At 38.8% G+C, this 17,729-nt stretch overlaps 1 protein-coding gene across 1 annotated transcript in view; it reads right to left on the minus strand.

Moving 5' to 3' along the window:
- Positions 1-7,056: 7,056 nt before the first annotated feature.
- Positions 7,057-17,729, minus strand: part of GATAD2A (GATA zinc finger domain containing 2A) — a 1,922,743-nt gene continuing 1,912,070 nt past the window's right edge. The window contains exon 12 of the mRNA XM_044054781.1: positions 7,057-7,112. Coding sequence (XP_043910716.1) covers positions 7,057-7,112 — 56 coding nt within the window. The remainder of the gene's footprint in view (positions 7,113-17,729) is intronic.

Consider the following 17,729-nt stretch of genomic DNA (forward strand, 5'->3'; position numbering starts at 1 on the left):
TCCCCCTTTTAAATAGCTCTCTAGTTTTGACTGATACTTGTCAGTTTCATTATTCTAAACATTCTCTTCCTTTTTACTACATCTGTTCTATTTGTATTCAGTGTTGCTACGTTTAACACTGTTCCCATCTTATTTTGCTTTCCACTACCTTGTCAACTGTTTCTATTTTTCACACTCACTTTTCATGTTCCTGTCCTTTTCTTTTCATCATAGATCATAGGAGATTACTAGGCTATTGATCCAGAGGTAATTTTAAGTATAGCCATTTCAACCCAATGTACTACCATATAAGTGCTAGTCAGTACCAAAGATTGCATTTGGTGATGACTGCCTATATCCAGGAGGGATGTAGATACTATGCCCAGGAAGAATTTATGGTGCCCCATCCACTCATCCAGGGTTCTCTTGAACAGTGTTAGAGGTGCTCTGTTTCACATGAACTGGTAGCCTGTTCCAAAGACATGGCAGTCGCTGGGAGCTAAATCTGTCCCTCCAGCAGGTCCTATTTAAGTTGCAGGTCATATTCAAGTTCTTGGAATGGGTAGCCTTAGACCTATTTGATTTATGGATATGCAAGTTCATTAGGTTTGGGTCTTGAATTGTTTTGTAGGCCAGGCGTAAGTCTCCCTTAAAGTCTATATGATATGGAGTATAATGACACTGACTTTAGTCTGTCTAAGGCACATGCTGGAGCCCCTTTATCTTTGTTAGAAGCCTCTGAGGTCTCCAACTGCTGCAGATGCTTAGTATGGTACATGCCAAATGGGGTGTTGTGCATGATTATGGGCAGGATAACCTTTGCTCTTGAAGCGATTCCTTTACTAATCGTGTGCTACTTGGAAAGCTTTCCTTACTATGGCTGGTGGTCAAAGTTAAGGTCTCAGTCAAGCTGTGAACCTAGGCCCTTACCACTTTACAGGTACTTGGGGTATTTTGGTAGTGTGAATGGACATTGGACATTGTGCTGAAGGGGAATGATGCATTTCTTTGCATTCAGTTTGAGAGCGTGACTAATACACCAGTTATTGGGCTGTGTGAGACCCTCCTGGAGTATACTGACATTTGGGGATTCAATGATTGCACCTAGTTTACAGTTGTATACAAACTTGGTTAGCCGCAACCCCTTGGTTTTGACCTGAACTTCTGAGAAGGATATACCAAACAGTAGGGAGCCTAGCACTGACCCCTGTGGCATCCCGCTGGTGACTGGTCTGCTGGCTGATGTGGATTCACCCACTTTGATAGTGTGTTCAGTTTGTGAGCCAGTTGTCAACCCATCTTACAATGGAAGGGGTTTACATTCATCTTGCTAAGATTATTGGTAATGCCTGAATGTGGGATTGTCTAAAGCCTTTGAAAGGTTAAGGTAAGCTGTGTGCACAGATTTGCCCTCCTTAATGGCCTTTGTCACACTTTTTTTCAAAGAAATCCACCAGGTTTAACGGGCAGGATCTGCCCTTCATGAAAGTTAATTGGGTAGGATCCAGAGTTTGGAATAGTCTGTCTTTGAGGTCCATAATGATTATTTCCATGGCCTTACAGATGAGGCTGGTCAGGCTTATAGGTCTGTAATTCCCCTGGTCTGTTGCTAGGCTATATTTTTGGAGGAGAATAACTGTAGTCTTCCATTCCAGAGGAACAAAGCCTGTAGTTAGGTTGTGATTGAAAAGGGTATTTGGTGGTGGTGCTAGTATATGTTTTAGCCTGTTTTAGAAGACAGCCTGGGATGCCATCTGGTTCCACAGAGGGAGTGTGTTTTTTGCTTTGGACAGGGCTTTGAGGACCTACAGATATGTAGGGCAGGCAGGAAGTTTGGGGGAGAGTTTGCTGTGTTAGGAGGGGATAAGGGAGGGAAACTTTCACTGTACCTATCCGCTTTCCTTCCATTCCACATTTCTCCCTTGCTGCCAAAATCCAACTAAATTCTGTATTAATTTAAATATCTTCTAAACACTTTTTCTTAGATCCCACCCCCCCCCTCCAATAGTTTGAGCTATATATGCATATTTAGTCTCCTTCACTTCCTTACTTTTGAGTACAAATGGCTATTTCATCAGTGGCTTTACCTTACCCTATTTTATTATATAGCAGTTAATCATATTCTTTGGATTGTCCCATTGGTTTCTCCATATTTCTGTTGATTTTTCATCCTCCTTCCCTTTTTAACCGGTTGCTTTATTCCCAAGTTAATAGTTAACCAACCTCTTTCTCAGCCCAAAGTTTCACAATCAACTTTCTTATCCTTGAGCAGTTTGACTTCAGAGCATAGATGCACTATGGATCTGCTCTGGTAGCAGACCCACATCAACACAGTAAACTGTATAATATGATATGTATAAAAATATCCCCCCTCATTACTTGAGTTTCTTAGTTGTATACTAATTTTTTCCATTACATCCATTCTTGGCAGTGAATGATACCCTCCTTAGCTTCACATGAGTCTCGCACATTCTGTCCTTGCGTAACTTGTCATTCTTCTTACTTTTTCAATGTGTATGTGCCTTCTAGATCTACATAGACCAACTCTCACCTTAACGGATCATCCCACAAAATGGTGGCCAGCGTAACCCTTTTCCCCCATCACTATTTTACTTTTCTGAGATTTATGCTGTTACATTTTTATATAGGCATGTTTCATATTTGTTGCCATGAACAATGTTAGTCAACCTATCCCTTATTACATGTAGCCAGTGCCATTTCTTCATTTTTTTAGAACCAGTATTGTCTGTATAAAAACAAGCCAGAAGGAAAATTCCCACACATCTGTTAAGTACACAATTTGTCCATAGTGTCCACTTTAATATATATTTTTTCTTTCTATCCTTTTATTTTCCAGCTCAGGCCACAAATATTCATGATAGTGTCCCTAGTGTTATTTGTTTCTTTCCCTTTGAGTTGACTCTCTTCCTTGCCTTCTGTGTAATGGTTAGTCTCAACTGCTATTTTACTTTTAAACATTGGTATGAAGTCTCTACTGAATTGCTTCTCCTGTGGATTATCTACTTTCACTACTCTGCTATTCTGTCCTCTCCCCATTTATCTGTTCACTGACTTACAAAGGCACTTAAGCACTGCTTCTGGATCTGCAGAGGTATTTGCCTGGTCATATCTGAAAATCCTAATGCTCACTAGATACAATATTAAAAATCTTGTATAGCCTGATCACTGGTGTAAACACTGCCCTAATTTTTCTCATCTCAAGCTAATAATCCTGATCCACACACACTGTCTCCAACCATTAACTTTTACTGTTTTGCCACACTGCTGCTAAGATTTCTTTCAACTTGTATGTTTGCAGTCTTGTGGTGGTTAGTCCTGGTTTGCTGTCAATTTCTGATATGGGTGCCAAGCTGTGTGGTGTGGTCTCTTGATCTTCAGCTACCCTTGCTAGTATGAATGCACTGGTTCAACAGCTTCACAGTTGACCTTTTAAACTTGTAGTCTCAACTTTTTCAGGCACTCTGGGCAGAGGCGAAACTCTAATCTATCTGAGCTTCCATGGATTTGAGTGTGGCCTTCAGTGTCACTTTTTTATTTTTTTATTTTTTAAAACAATAGATCAATTACAAAACCAATAAATAACTATGCATGTCCACAGCTGATTAATACATCAGTTATAAATAACTTAAATACATGAAAAATATTAAGCCAAGATTTGTATGAATGTGTAATAGTTCTAATCTTGATAGTATGCTCTGCATTACTGCAAACAATTTTTGCCATACTGAAATTCAAGATTAAAGCAGGGGTAACTTTATTTAGTAATTGCTTTTCAGACTATAGTAAGAATGGACCAGAGAGGAGGAACTTGGGTTTTTTGAATTATCTGGAATTACAGCATTACATTAAAGATTTGCAAGTATTGCAGCTATCCGACCATAGAGCTAGAGTTTGAAGTTTTCTTTTCAAAAACGGGAGATGACTTCACATGTATACCATCTGCATCCAGTCGGCTGTAGAATCCCATCTCAATCATTTAATTCAAGTTGATTTAAACAGAATTGTAATTTTGTTAGGAGTGGCAAAAGCTCTGTGTAAGAATTTCCAAGGGAAAGTTTTCCAATATAATGTGTTTTTTATCTGTGGATTTTAAGATTTTCTTGACTTCAGAGAAGTCTTCATTAATTTTTGAGGAATAGTTCCTATATAAAATTGTCTAAATATGTGAAATCTAATTCAAGAATTTTATACATTTGTGACTAACATCTTTTTTCATTGTATTATTGGTATTAAGAATTCCAATAATTTGGGGGAATGACTTGTCTAGGTTTAATATTTTCCATTGTATTATTGGTATTACGAATTCCAATAATTTGGGGAATGACTTGTCTATGTTGAATATTTGTGTTCACAAAGTCTCTATTTGTAAAATTAACCAATTCTCAGAATCTTGATTGTTTGGACCTTAAATTTTTAACTATCTGTACCATTTAAGAATTGATACCAATAAATACGCTTACTTTGTTTTTAATAGCATTTTATTGAAGATTTTATTTATTATTATTTTATTTTACATTTGTTGACCGGGCTAGTCTAGCTGGAGATATTTCCATTTTCAGTAGAGGCCCGGGGAGAAAAGCTCCACGTACTTAATAATAATATAGAAAAACAAAGCAATAAGAGGCAATGCCACATACATTAGGAAGGAATTAACATAACATTGTACAGTAAACCATCAGGATTAAAAAAATTGAGGAAGATAACCTTTACATAACATTTGTTGGCAGAGTAGTAATGTAAAGGAAGAGTGAGAAGTGAGGTTACAGGCTAATAGTAGAGTATTAGTCAGGGTTACAGCAAGGGCATAACCACTGAAGTTTTAGATGATTTTTTAAGATTAAGTTTGAAGAGGGGAAAGGAGGAAATAGAGGTTAGGTTGGGTGGCAGCATGTTCCATTGCTTACCTGTGGTGATGGAGAACAAGGGGTCACCAGCCAAGTTGTTAGATTTGGGTATATAAGCTAGGAGTTTATTAGAGGAGCGTAGGGAATGAAGATTATTATAGGGTGTTATAAGATTGTTTAGTGTAGGTGTGTTAGGTAGGTAGAAGATTTTGTGAGCAGTTGTTAGTTGAGAGAGTAGCAGAGCATTTTGCAGTTCAAGCCAGTCTAGCTGATGCAGGTTAATGCAGTGATGGGTTCTATAGGGCTTACAAGTTAAAACCTTGCAATACTGTTGTAGGCTTTGGTAAGTTTGTTGAGATTGTTTTGCTTTAAATTGGTATAAATGGGAGAAGCATAGAGGAGGGTAGAGAGTAAATGAGAGTGGGCAATGGTAGTTCTTGCTTTAGGGGTGAGGAAGGGTCTTATCCTATACAAGGAGCCTAATTTTCTGTTAATGGACTTAATGGTGTTATTAATATGATTGTCAAAAGTGAGTTTGTCTATTGTAACTCCTAATAACTTACAGGTCAGTTCAGGTGATATAAGGGCTCCATTACTAGCTAGGATGGAGAAGTGTATGGGAGGGGTCTTGTTGTTAGGAGTAATCAGAAGTAATTTGGTTTTTTTGGCATTCAAGAGTAAGCACTGGTTTTGGAACCATGTTTCTACTATGGAGAAGATAGTTTGGCTTAGAGATTTAAGCTCAGGGAGAGATTTTGCAGAACAGATGATAGTAGAATCATCAGCATACTGTATGCAGGTGGATTGAGGAATAGCTACATGATCATTTATGAACAGAGAGAAGAGAAGGGGTCCTAGAATAGAGCCTTGAGAGACTCTAGTAAAACAGGGAGATATGAAGACAAGTGATTTTGCCACAAAACAGCTTGTTTTCCGTTGCTGAGGTAAGACTTGAACCAAAGGATAGAATTAGAATCCAGAGAGAGGGATTGTAGGGTATTTATAAGTAGGGAGTGATTGACCATGTCAAAGGCTTTTGACAGGTCAATGAAGAGTGCAGATGAGAGGTAGTTATTGTTCCGGTTGGTGTTAATAGTATTGGTGAAAGATAGAAGGGCAGTGGTGGTGCTGTGAAAGGGTCTAAAGCCATGTTGGCAGCTGGCCAGGATGTTATTTTTAGTTATGTAGTCTATTAGCTGATGATGGATACATTTCTCCATGATCTTAGCTAAAGGTGAGAGTAGTGCTATGGGCCTATAGTTGAGTACTCAGAATTGCCTCCTTTATGTAAGGGAATGATGTGGGAGATTTTCCAAAGATTGGGGATAGTGCTTTCAGAAATGGTACGGTTAATAAGAATAGCTACAGGATGAGCAATTGCTCTGGCTGCAAGTTGAAGGTATTCAGCTGGAAGGTTGTCATCAGAGGGGGTACAGGGTTTTAGCTTGTGAATTAGTTTCTGGATAAAGGAGATTGAGATGGGTTTTATCTTGAAAATAGGAAGATTGTCATGTTGGGAATTAGGTAGGTTAGTGTTTGTAGAGGTTAGCTGTGTGGCCAGGGTTTGAATGGTCTCTGTAAAATAGGTATTGAAGGCATTGGCAATTTCTAGATTGGTTTTGTTTTCTGACTCTACGCGTCGAGCGGTACTAGAATGGCCGGGCTGAAGAAGGTTATTAATGGCAGTCCAAAATTTTTGTGGATTCTTAGTGTGAGACTGTTGAAGTTTACTGTAATAGGCTTTTTGTCAGAGAGTATGGCTTTTTACTATGGGTTTCTAAGCAGCCATTTTGTATATGCAATTGGAAACCTAGAATATAAAGTCTTTAATACAATGGTTAAGTTAGGTCTTCTTTTGGAAGAAGGAAATGTTTTAAATAGGGAATTTGAGACGCAAAACTCTTAACCAGACATGGACTGTGCTTATGACTTGTGATGCATCACGATGATATTAGTAAAAAATAGATTTGCTCCCATTTTGAATCATAAGATGAACTTGATTAATTTATCCACATCCCTATAACTTTTTTTTTACAATTGAAGTAGCATAAATTGAATCTTGTGGAATCCTAGTCCATTATCCTGACTTTCCTGTGATAATCAAAGGAAACTCTTGGTTTATTAGGAGTAAGAATATTTATATTAGATTTTTTTTCTGGTGAAGATAGTACTAAAGATTGTAAAACTATTTTAGGGAGAATTGCCATCTTCATCATTCTTCCATGATAACAATTTGTTCCAATTTTTGACTAAGCTTACGAACTTCAACTTAAAATTTAATAATTTACTATTAGACATAATGGTTATACAAAGATATTTCATTGAATTACTATTCCAATTGAAGTTTGAATATTTTGTATGATTTGTGCTGGTTTTATTATGAATATTAAGTATGTGATTTCTTCTAATTACGTTCTTATGCATTTCCTATATTTCCTATTAAATTATCAGCAGAGTTGAATCTTTTAATGCTCTTATTGGATTTAATACTAATGGCAAAGACTTCTATAGCTAATGCAAAAAAGTAAAGGTAATGGACAGCCTTGTGTTGTGCCTTTTAGTAATTTAAAGGAATTGGAAGTAAAAACTATTTAATATAAGTTATTGTATAATTTTATAAATTAATGCAATTAGCTTGGGTGAGAAGTTATATACTTTAAAAATTTAAACGGATACGAACAATTAATTGAGTTGAGCTTCATCCAGCTAGCCACAGTTTAAAAATTAGAAGTACCCAAAGGGGGTTATTTGGGGGTTTCGCTTTGCTTTGTAGTTGACTCTCTTCCTTGCCTTCTGTGTAATGGTTTAGTCTCAACTGCTCTTTTACTTTTAAACATTGGTATGAAGTCTCTACTGAATTGCTTCTCCTGTGGATTATCTACTTTCACTACTCTGCTATTCTGTCCTCTCCCCATTTATCTGTTCACTGACTTACAAAGGCACTTAAGCACTGCTTCTGGATCTGCAGAGGTATTTGCCTGGTCATATCTGAAAATCCTAATGCTCACTAGATACAATATTAAAAATCTTGTATAGCCTGATCACTGGTGTAAACACTGCCCTAATTTTTCTCATCTCAAGCTAATAATCCTGATCCACACACACTGTCTCCAACCATTAACTTTTACTGTTTTGCCACACTGCTGCTAAGATTTCTTTCAACTTGTATGTTTGCAGTCTTGTGGTGGTTAGTCCTGGTTTGCTGTCAATTTCTGATATGGGTGCCAAGCTGTGTGGTGTGGTCTCTTGATCTTCAGCTACCCTTGCTAGTATGAATGCACTGTTTCAACAGCTTCACAATTGACCTTTTAAACTTGTAGTCTCAACTTTTTCAGGCACTCTGGGCAGAGGCGAAACTCTAATCTATCTGAGCTTCCATGGATTTGAGTGTGGCCTTCAGTGTCACTTTTTTATTTTTTTATTTTTTAAAACAATAGATCAATTACAAAAACCAATAAATAACTATGCATGTCCATAGCTGATTAATACATCAGTTATAAATAACTAACTTAAATACTTGAAAAATATTAAGCCAAGATTTGTATGAATGTGTAATAGTTCTAATCTTGATAGTATGCTCTGCATTACTGCAAACAATTTTTGCCATACTGAAATTCAAGATTAAAGCAGGGGTAACTTTATTTAGTAATTGCTTTTCAGACTATAGTAAGAATGGACCAGAGAGGAGGAACTTGGGTTTTTTGAATTCTCTGGAATTACAGCATTACATTAAAGATTTGCAAGTATTGCAGCTATCCGACCATAGAGCTAGAGTTTGAAGTTTTCTTTTCAAAAAGGGAGATGACTTCACATGTATACCATCTGCATCCAGTCGGCTGTAGAATCCCATCTCAATCATTTAATTCAAGTTGATTTAAACAGAATTGTAATTTTGTTAGGAGTGGCAAAAGCTCTGTGTAAGAATTTCCAAGGGAAAGTTTTCCAATATAATGTGTTTTTTATCTGTAGATTTTAAGATTTTCTTGTTTTCAGAGAAGTCTTCATTAATTTTTGAGGAATAGTTCCTATATAAAATTGTCTAAATATGTGAAATCTAATTCAAGAATTTTATACATTTGTGACATTGTATTATTGGTATTACGAATTCCAATAATTTGGGGAATGACTTGTCTAGGTTGAATATTTTCCATTGTATTATTGGTATTACGAATTCCAGTAATTTGGGGAATGACTTGTCTAGGTTGAATATTTGTGTTCACAAAGTCTCTATTTGTAAAATTAACCAATTCTCAGAATCTTGATTGTTTGGACCTTAAAATTTTAACTATATCTGTACCATTTAAGAATTGATACCAATAAATAAGTTTACATTGTTTTTAATAGCATTTTATTGAAGATATGGGTTTCTAAGCAGACATTTTGTATATGCAATTGGAAACCTAGAATATAAAGTCTTTAATACAATGGTTGTTAGGTCTTCTTTTGGAAGAAGGAAATGTTTTAAATAGGGAATTTGAGACGCAAAACTCTTAACCAGACATGGACTGTGCTTATGACTTGTGATGCATCACGATGATATTAGTAAAAAATAGATTTGCTCCCATTTTGAATCATAAGATGAACTTGATTAATTTATCCACATCTCTAACTTTTTTTACAATTGAAGTAGCATAAATTGAATCTTGTGGAATCCTAGTCCATTATCCTGACTTTCCTGTGATAATCAAAGGAAACTCTTGGTTTATTAGGAGTAAGAATATTTATATTCGATTTTTTTTTCTGGTGAAGATAGTACTGAAGATTGTAAAACTATTTTAGGGAGAATTGCCATCTTCATCATTCTTCCATGATAAAAATTTGTTCCAATTTTTGACTAAGCTTACGAACTTCAACTTAAAATTTAATAATTTACTATTAGACAATGGTTATACAAAGATATTTTATTGAATTGCTATTCCAATTGAAGTTTGAATATTTTGTATGATTTGTGCTGGTTTTATTATGATTTGAATATTAAGTATGCGATTTCTTCTAATTACGTTCTTATGCATTTTCTATATTTCCTATTCAATTATCAGCAGAGTTAAATCTTTTAATGCTCTTATTGGATTTAATACTAATGGCAGAGACTTGTATAGCTAATGCAAAAAAGTAAAGGTAATGGACAGCCTTGTGTTGTGCCTTTTAGTAATTTAAAGGAATTGGAAGTAAAAACTATTTGATACAAGTTATTGTATAATTTTATAAATGAATGCAATTAGCTTGGGAGAGAAGTTATATACTTTAAGCATTTTTAAACTGATACGAACAATTAATTGAGTTAAGCTTCATTTGTATAGTCTAATGTATGTATTCCTAGTTAAAATAAACAGATCATTGTTAATTTAGGTACAAGTAGATTAATTCTGTTAGCTTAAATGGGACGCTAACATCTTAGTCCACATTTAAAAGTGAAATGGGTCTGGATGATTAACACCTTGTAGGATCCTTATCTTGTTTTAAAATAGGTGATATAAGGGAATACTTCCATGGGGCTGACTTGCAGTTAATTCTACATCTGGTAATATTTTATAAAGTTCTGGTATAAGACCATCTAAGCCCAGCGCCTTATTTTTTAACTTTATTTGATCTTTTATTTCTGTTGAATGATCTATGAAGTGGGGTTTTGTTCACTTGTTTTGTTTATATTTTCTCTTAAAATTCGGCTATATCAACATTATCTAGATTTTGTATTTACATTTTTGTAAAATTTTAAAGCCCTCAATATCTTTTAATCTGTTCATTTGTATTCATCATTTAGTTTAAATGTTTTGATCCAAGAGCAAGTTTATACAAGCTTAAATGGCTTACTGAGTATGGCTGAAGTTATATTTTTTGGTTTATTTAAACTTTGATTTAGAATTTCAGGTTTCAACATATATTTTTAAGTTCAGACGGTCATTGGAGATTTAACTCTTGGCGAGTCTATTTTGGCCTGTAGTGTATTCAATCCTTTGTCCCATTCTCTTTGATTAATATACCAGCTTGTAACCCTTCATTTAGGTAAGCCTTTAGTGAATCACACATTGATGCTTCATTCATGTTTTTCTAGAAATTTTTGATCTCTTTAAAATGACTATCCCAGAATCCTTTTACTTTAATCTGGTGATCTCCTGTGATGTATTAAATTTTCAGTTTTTAAAATGACATTAAAGATTATAGCATTATGGTCTTGATAATGGGCATGAAACTATCAATATTTGTGTTCCATATTTGTATGAATAATGGGATACGTTTTCCTTAGCTTATATATGTTCTTTACAAAATTAGTGTTTGGCTGAAAATGCGAGTCTCCGCTTTCTATCTGCAGTGGAATTTTGTCTGATAAAATGCAATTATATCACCAGCCATTGTAATGTGACCTTTCATGTAATAGGTTATGGTGTCTAATTTGTAAGCATCTATAGCTTCAACCCCTGGAATCCAAAGAGTTCACCAATGTTATAGTTTTGTTATACTCCATTATAACCAATCTTAACATACCATTTTTACCAACATGGGTATCTCTTTCTTTAGGCATTACTGATGAGCTCTCTCATAAAATGAGGGTGCCTCTTTTAGCTCGAAAGCCAGAATCTGTTAAAACCAAATAATTCTTTTAATGAAAGTTGATTTTCCATCTTAAGTGTTTCCTGTAGAAATACTATTTGAGCTTTATTTAGTTGCAAGTATGAACAGACTCACCTCCTCTTTACTGGATTATTCAATCCATTAATATTAACAGATATGCATTTAAAATCAGACGAGAAAAAAACTGGTATGATGAAATTACATTTATGTACAGAACTATATGGAGCAATATGAAATCTTCAGTTGTGGACAACCTTTGAAACAACCTAATGATACAAGTCTAAAACATTGTACCATGGAATTGTGTATTCCTAGTTTGTTGAACTACCTCAACTCTCCATTAGATGCTTGGCTCATGCTTCTGATTGATATTAATTTCTCGCGTGTTTAGTAGGCTTAATCTTAAAGCCTGTCTGAGTTATGAATACGAAATGTTAAACAGGTGATCAGAACCTTTATAAGCTGACCAAACTGTATCTTTATAATCCTATTTCCCTGTACCTCGCATCTCCCTGTACGACTATAGGGAGGAAGTCACTTATTTTCATACCTATTAATTTATAGGTTAGATGACTTTATATTCTGTTTTTAGTATGTGTAAAGTTGTTCATAGGATCATAAGTTCATAAATTAGTACCAGCCTAACTCTCCTTGTGGGTCATTCCAAGCCCAGCCAATTAGCCCATGTGAGAATCAAACCTTGCATCTTGTGTCTATAAGGTGAACACCTTAATCATGATGCCAACCTCCAACCTTTGTGGACATTTAACTAAATACATATTTACTTAGTCTGATCTTTCTATGTCTTGTACTGTTACTATATTCCCAGGTTTTATATTTTACCTAGAATACTAGTGTAGAGTATCGTATTGTAGAACATTTACCCTTGTATATTTGATGCTCTTTAATCTAGTATTACTGTTAGAATCGGTCCTATTTTCTTCCTTAAATGCTGTGTCTAATAGTATTGAACAAACATCTGGAAAATCTTGCCTTTTAAGATTTAAACTTTCCGTAATAAATTGTTCTGTGATTTTAAATCTTGTTCTCATTAAACAGAAGTCAATAGCAGAGGAGCACAATCCCAATTTTCTTATCAGAAGTTTCATTCTATAGGCTAATAGATAAACATCCCTTTTGGTAGATGTTATTAGTGTTTCACTGTTGGTCATCACATTATGGTTATCCCTGCCAGGGTAGCCCTTGGCTGGCCCGAATACCAGAGACTTAGTATTTCTGCATCGGTTGCTGTTGGTTGAGGACTGACATCGGGTCATCAGTGGTATAAAGTAAGGCAGCTGATGCCATTACATCAGTCTTTCTTGCCATGGAGCCCGAAGCAGAAGCAGTTCACATGAGTGCCGGTTGGCCGCTACTTGAGTTTTCGTTTATGAATTGAAGTTGAAGTCTTCTAAAGCTAAGTTCCCTGTTGGGGATCCTTTTTTCTTGCACTAACTGATGTCAGAAAAAGTTAATTGTCTCGACTGTGGAAAGTAAATACCACACCGAGACTTTCACTCTTACTGTCACTTGTTTAGGCCCAGACCACGACATTCCCTTTTGTCACTGCTGTGCTTTGTTTAATGCTAGAACTAGCAGTCATCGGGCCCTTATTGTAGCCAGATATTTTGAACAGTTCTCTAATTCCGATATGGCTTCAGTAAGCCATCTGACAGCAGATCTGAAAAAACGTAAAGACAGACTGCACAGGTCTAAACCTACCGACGCTTCCGTTAAGCTAGTAGTCAGTTCTCCAGTATTCAGGTGCTTTCGCAGCCCCTGATGCCCATTTCAGTTGATTCACAGGCTGCTACCAACACCCTTTCAGAGTCTGGTATGCCGCAGACGTCTTCATCGAAGGATCCTGCGGTCGTCTCTACCTTGGATGGGTCCGGAGCCGCTGAGCAGCACCAGCTTCCGAGCAAGTCCTTCGCACAACCGAATCTCAACACTTTTTCGTGACTACCGTTCTTTCAAAAGCAGAGTTCCTTAGGCCCAGGGTTCTAACTACACCTAAGAAACAGACTACCCACTCTCAGGTGCCTGCTTCCTTGCCTCACTCTCAAATGATTAAAATGGAAGACCTTATTATGCTGATCAGGGGAAGCCAAGCTACCCCCTCAAAAAGGAAGAGATCTGTCCCTAGTAGTTTTGTCTGAACAAGGGTCAGATGAATCTGATGCATCTGACTATGAAGACATGCAACCCCTCTTCACTTATAAGGATTCTGATGCAGAGGAATCCATTCCTTCAGCCTCTTCCCCCAGAGGGTTTTTCCTTTGGGGAAACCCTGCATACTTAGATCATTTCCAATGGAAGAGTCAGGACTACCCTCAGTGTAAAAAGAGACTTTGGGAGTTCTTAGACCTTCTGCAACACAGACCCTTGGCCATCCCCCCAGTCCTGGATGTGGTGATTTTTCTTGAATGCAGCTTGACTCCTGATGCCCTACCTCCTGCTCCCAGAAAACCAGACTGGTTCTACAGAGTCCCTGACTCGCACAAATTTTTTTTTTAAAAATCCTACAGCTGACCCCGGAGGTAATTTCTCAAGGGCCTAAAAGGATTACAGCAACCTCTGATGAGACTCCCACACCCTCAGACAGGGATTCCTGAGCATTGGACAGATGGGATAAAAAAGTATACACCTCAGCTACTTTTGCTATCAGGGCACGTAACTGTTCCATATGCTTAAATATCAGAACTCTTAAAAAATGTCTTACTTTCCTACTTGGGCAGAATCTAAAGGTTTACAAGACTTGATGCATTCTGCAAGTCAAGTGACTAAACACACTTTGCACTGTGGCTTTGCAGGGCAGCAGTCACTGGATCTGTCATTAGAAGACATGCATGGCTTAAACAACCCCTGCTAGACCTTGTCAAATCTAAATTGTTGGATGCCCCTTTGCACAAATAACTTATTTGGCACTAAAGCAGAAGAGGTCTTAAAGATGAAAGAAAAAACAAAATCTATGCAAACAGTTAATTTCTTACAGGTCCAGCCCCCTAGGTTCAGCAAGCATTGTCCCTCCAAGCACTGGTCCTTTACTGCTCCGAGTAAACAGGCCTAGTCTGGGCCCTGTGGAAGCAGACCCCACATACAGCAGCCCCAGGGAATGCAGAGATCTAAGCAGTGGGCTACCTCCACTTCAAAACCAGGGAATTCTAAGCCACCTCCTTATGGTAAGCACAATGACTCTCCTCCTCCCCTCTGCCCACCTTCACTTGCCCCTAGGAGGAAAAGTTTCCTTTTACTCGAGCACCTGGGCCACCATTACCAAGGACAAATGGGTTTATGAACATTGCATCTCAGAGATACAAATTCTCCTTCCACACCCTTCCAACCCCAAAAGGGTTCCCAGATCTACCACCAAATCAGTGGGCAGAGGCTCAAAAGCAAATCCATTCTCTGCTCTGAGGGCAGTAGAGCATGTTCCTGCAGAACAGCTGGGCCAAGGCTTCTACTCCAGACTTTTCCTGGTGCCCAGAAAAGAGGGCACCTGGTGCCCCATCCTCGAGCTATCCATTCTACACCTTCCTGGTGAGCCCAAAATTCAAAATGATCACCCTCCAGTAGTTGCTACCCATGCACTCCAAGGACACCTGGCTAGCCACCCTGGATCTAAGAGGCCTACCTCCACATTCATATCTGGGAATCATGCAGAAAATCTCTGATTCAGGGCAGAATCTCAACACTTTCAGTTCTCTGCTTCCCTTTGGCTTATCTACTGTTCCCAGAGTTTTCACAAAATGCCTGGCTCCGGCCATTGACTTTTGCAGAAATTTACCCCTACTTAGATGACTGCCTTACTCAGGCAGCCAGCCAGGAAAAGCTGCTCAAGCACCTGGCCTTTGTAAAGAACCTACTAACCTCCCTAGGGTACACAATCAACGAAAAGAAATCAAAGCAGGTGCCCACCCAAAGGATAATCTTCCTGGGAGCAAGTCTGGACAGATCATCCCAGATGGCATACCCTACAGCAGAAAAACAAGTTTTCCTGACAGCCTACTTCTCTCAACTGGCCACCAGCCCCCAGCTTTCTGCAAAGAAAATCCTGCAAGCTCTGGGGTTAATGGCTCTTGCATTCTCCTCATTCTATATGCCAGACTGCATATGAGGAAACTTCACTGGTACCTAAAGAGCCTTTGGTGTCAACACTCTCAAGACCTGGAAACTCTACCTATAAATTACTTGCCTCAAAGGAATTTCTTTGGTTTCAACAGCATACTCCCACAACAAGGGAATTCCCTTCTCCCCACACCCCACCACCTAGACCCTCACCACAGACGCATCAGACTATGCTTGGGGGGGCACACCTGGATGGCAGGTGCATACAGGGCCAATGGAGCTCACAGACAATCCCCCTGCACATCAATCAGAGATGATGGCTGTGCAGCAGCATGCCTTGATGGCTTTCAAACCCCTTGTCTCTCCAGGGGTTCTCCTGATTTAAAACAGTCAACACCACTGTGATGTGGTATATCAACAAGCAGGGAGGGACTCCCTCCTACCCTCTATGCAGGCTGGCCATGACCCTTTGGCTCAGAGCCTCTTATATACAACTGCAACTGTTGGCATAATACTTAACAGGTTCTCTCAATTCCCTGGCAGACCAATTAAGCAGAAACCTTCTGGACCCACAAGAGTGGCAGCTCAACAGAAGTACCGTCACCCTAATAACTCAGAAATGGGGAACCCCAAAATTTTACCTCTTTCCCTCCCACACCAACCAACAGCTCAGCAAATTCTGCACCAGGGAGCATCACTGCATGGCTTGGAAAGTGGATGCCCTGTCCTTCCCCTGGGTCAACCTCTTTCCTCCCCTTCCTCTCGTCTTCAGTGTACTGCTCAAAATAAGGGAGGAAAAAACAAGGACCATTCTTATAGTTCCAGACTGGCCCTGACAGCAATGGTACCCCTTGCTGCACAGCCTATCCCCGCTGCCTCCATGGCATCTTCCTCAGATTCCAAACCTAACCCAGAGGGAAGGGGAATTGAAGACATTCAATTTGGCAGCTTGGCTTATTCTCTAACCCCGAACCAGACACCCAAGCACCAAAAAGTCTTCTGCAGATAAATGGGAAAAGTTCTGCACCTGGATCCAGGCTAAGGGGGCCATTATGGCACAGCCCTCCATCCCTCTCATCCTGGATTACTTAGCTGACCTACTACAGTGGTCTTTCTCTGTAAAAATTCATGCACCTGCTATTTCTGCTAATTTTTCCCACTGAGCAGCCACTTTTCTCACATCCTTTGATCAAACAGTTCCTCAGAGGGGTAGCAACATGAGGCCCCCCAGAAGGGCACCAACACTGGCTTGGGACCTTAAGTTCATCTTGGAAAAGCTCACTCTGCCTCCTTTCGAACCAGCTTCTTCTGCAGAGCAAAAATTTCTCTCCTGGAAGACTGCCTTTCATCTGGCCATTACTTCAGCCAGAAGTCTCTGAACTGCAAGCACACATGGCTGTGGAACCCTTAATCTTCCATGCAGACCAGGTATCCCTCAAATAACCCATCCTTCATGCCCAAGGTGGTGTCCAGCGTAGCTCTCGACCAATCCATTCATTTGCCCACCTTCTTTCCTAATCTCCAGAACAAGGGGGAGGGGATTCTTCACTCTAGATGTGCACAGACAGCTCAGATACTACCTGGACAGGATTAAATCCTTCAGAAAGTCTGATCAATTGCTGGTTAGCTTTGTTACAGGGACAGAAGGCAAAGCCATTTCCAAGCAAACCATTTCCAAATGGATAGCACACTGCATCCATTTCTGCAACAAACAGCATGGTAAGCCTCCCCCCAAGGGAGTCGGGACACACTCCAACAGAGCAGCCTCCACCTCTGTAGCTTTCCTCAGGAGTCCTCACCAGGGACATCTTGGAGGCTGTCACCTGGACATCTGTTCACACTTACAAAGCATTACCACCTGCCTCTCTTCTCCAAATACAGGGCAGGGTTTGCCTCTGTAGTCTTGCAGGGCATCCTAGCCAGCTCCTAGCTTCCTTCACTGCCTCCTCCCATTTCCTCAGCTTTGGGAATCTATCCAAATGTGATGCAACAGTGAAACACTAACAAATTACAGTTGTGTACACTTACCATAAATGTAGATGTTAGTGTATTCACTGTTGCTGTCATGGATTTCCTCCTTCCATCCTCCTTTTTTCTCTTTTTTTTTTTTTTTTCTCCTTTTGTTACCATTCTTCCTTTTGTTCTTATAAGGGACATGTTATTGTCCACTGGTGGTGGTCTTGCACCAGAACATGGCATCCTACTTTGGGGGCTCCTGACAGGTTAGGGCAAGAAAAATTGATGTAA

Source organism: Protopterus annectens, chromosome 13.part0 (assembly GCF_019279795.1).
Source record: "Protopterus annectens isolate FY-2018-M chromosome 13.part0, PAN1.0, whole genome shotgun sequence".
NCBI lineage: Eukaryota > Metazoa > Chordata > Ceratodontiformes > Protopteridae > Protopterus > Protopterus annectens.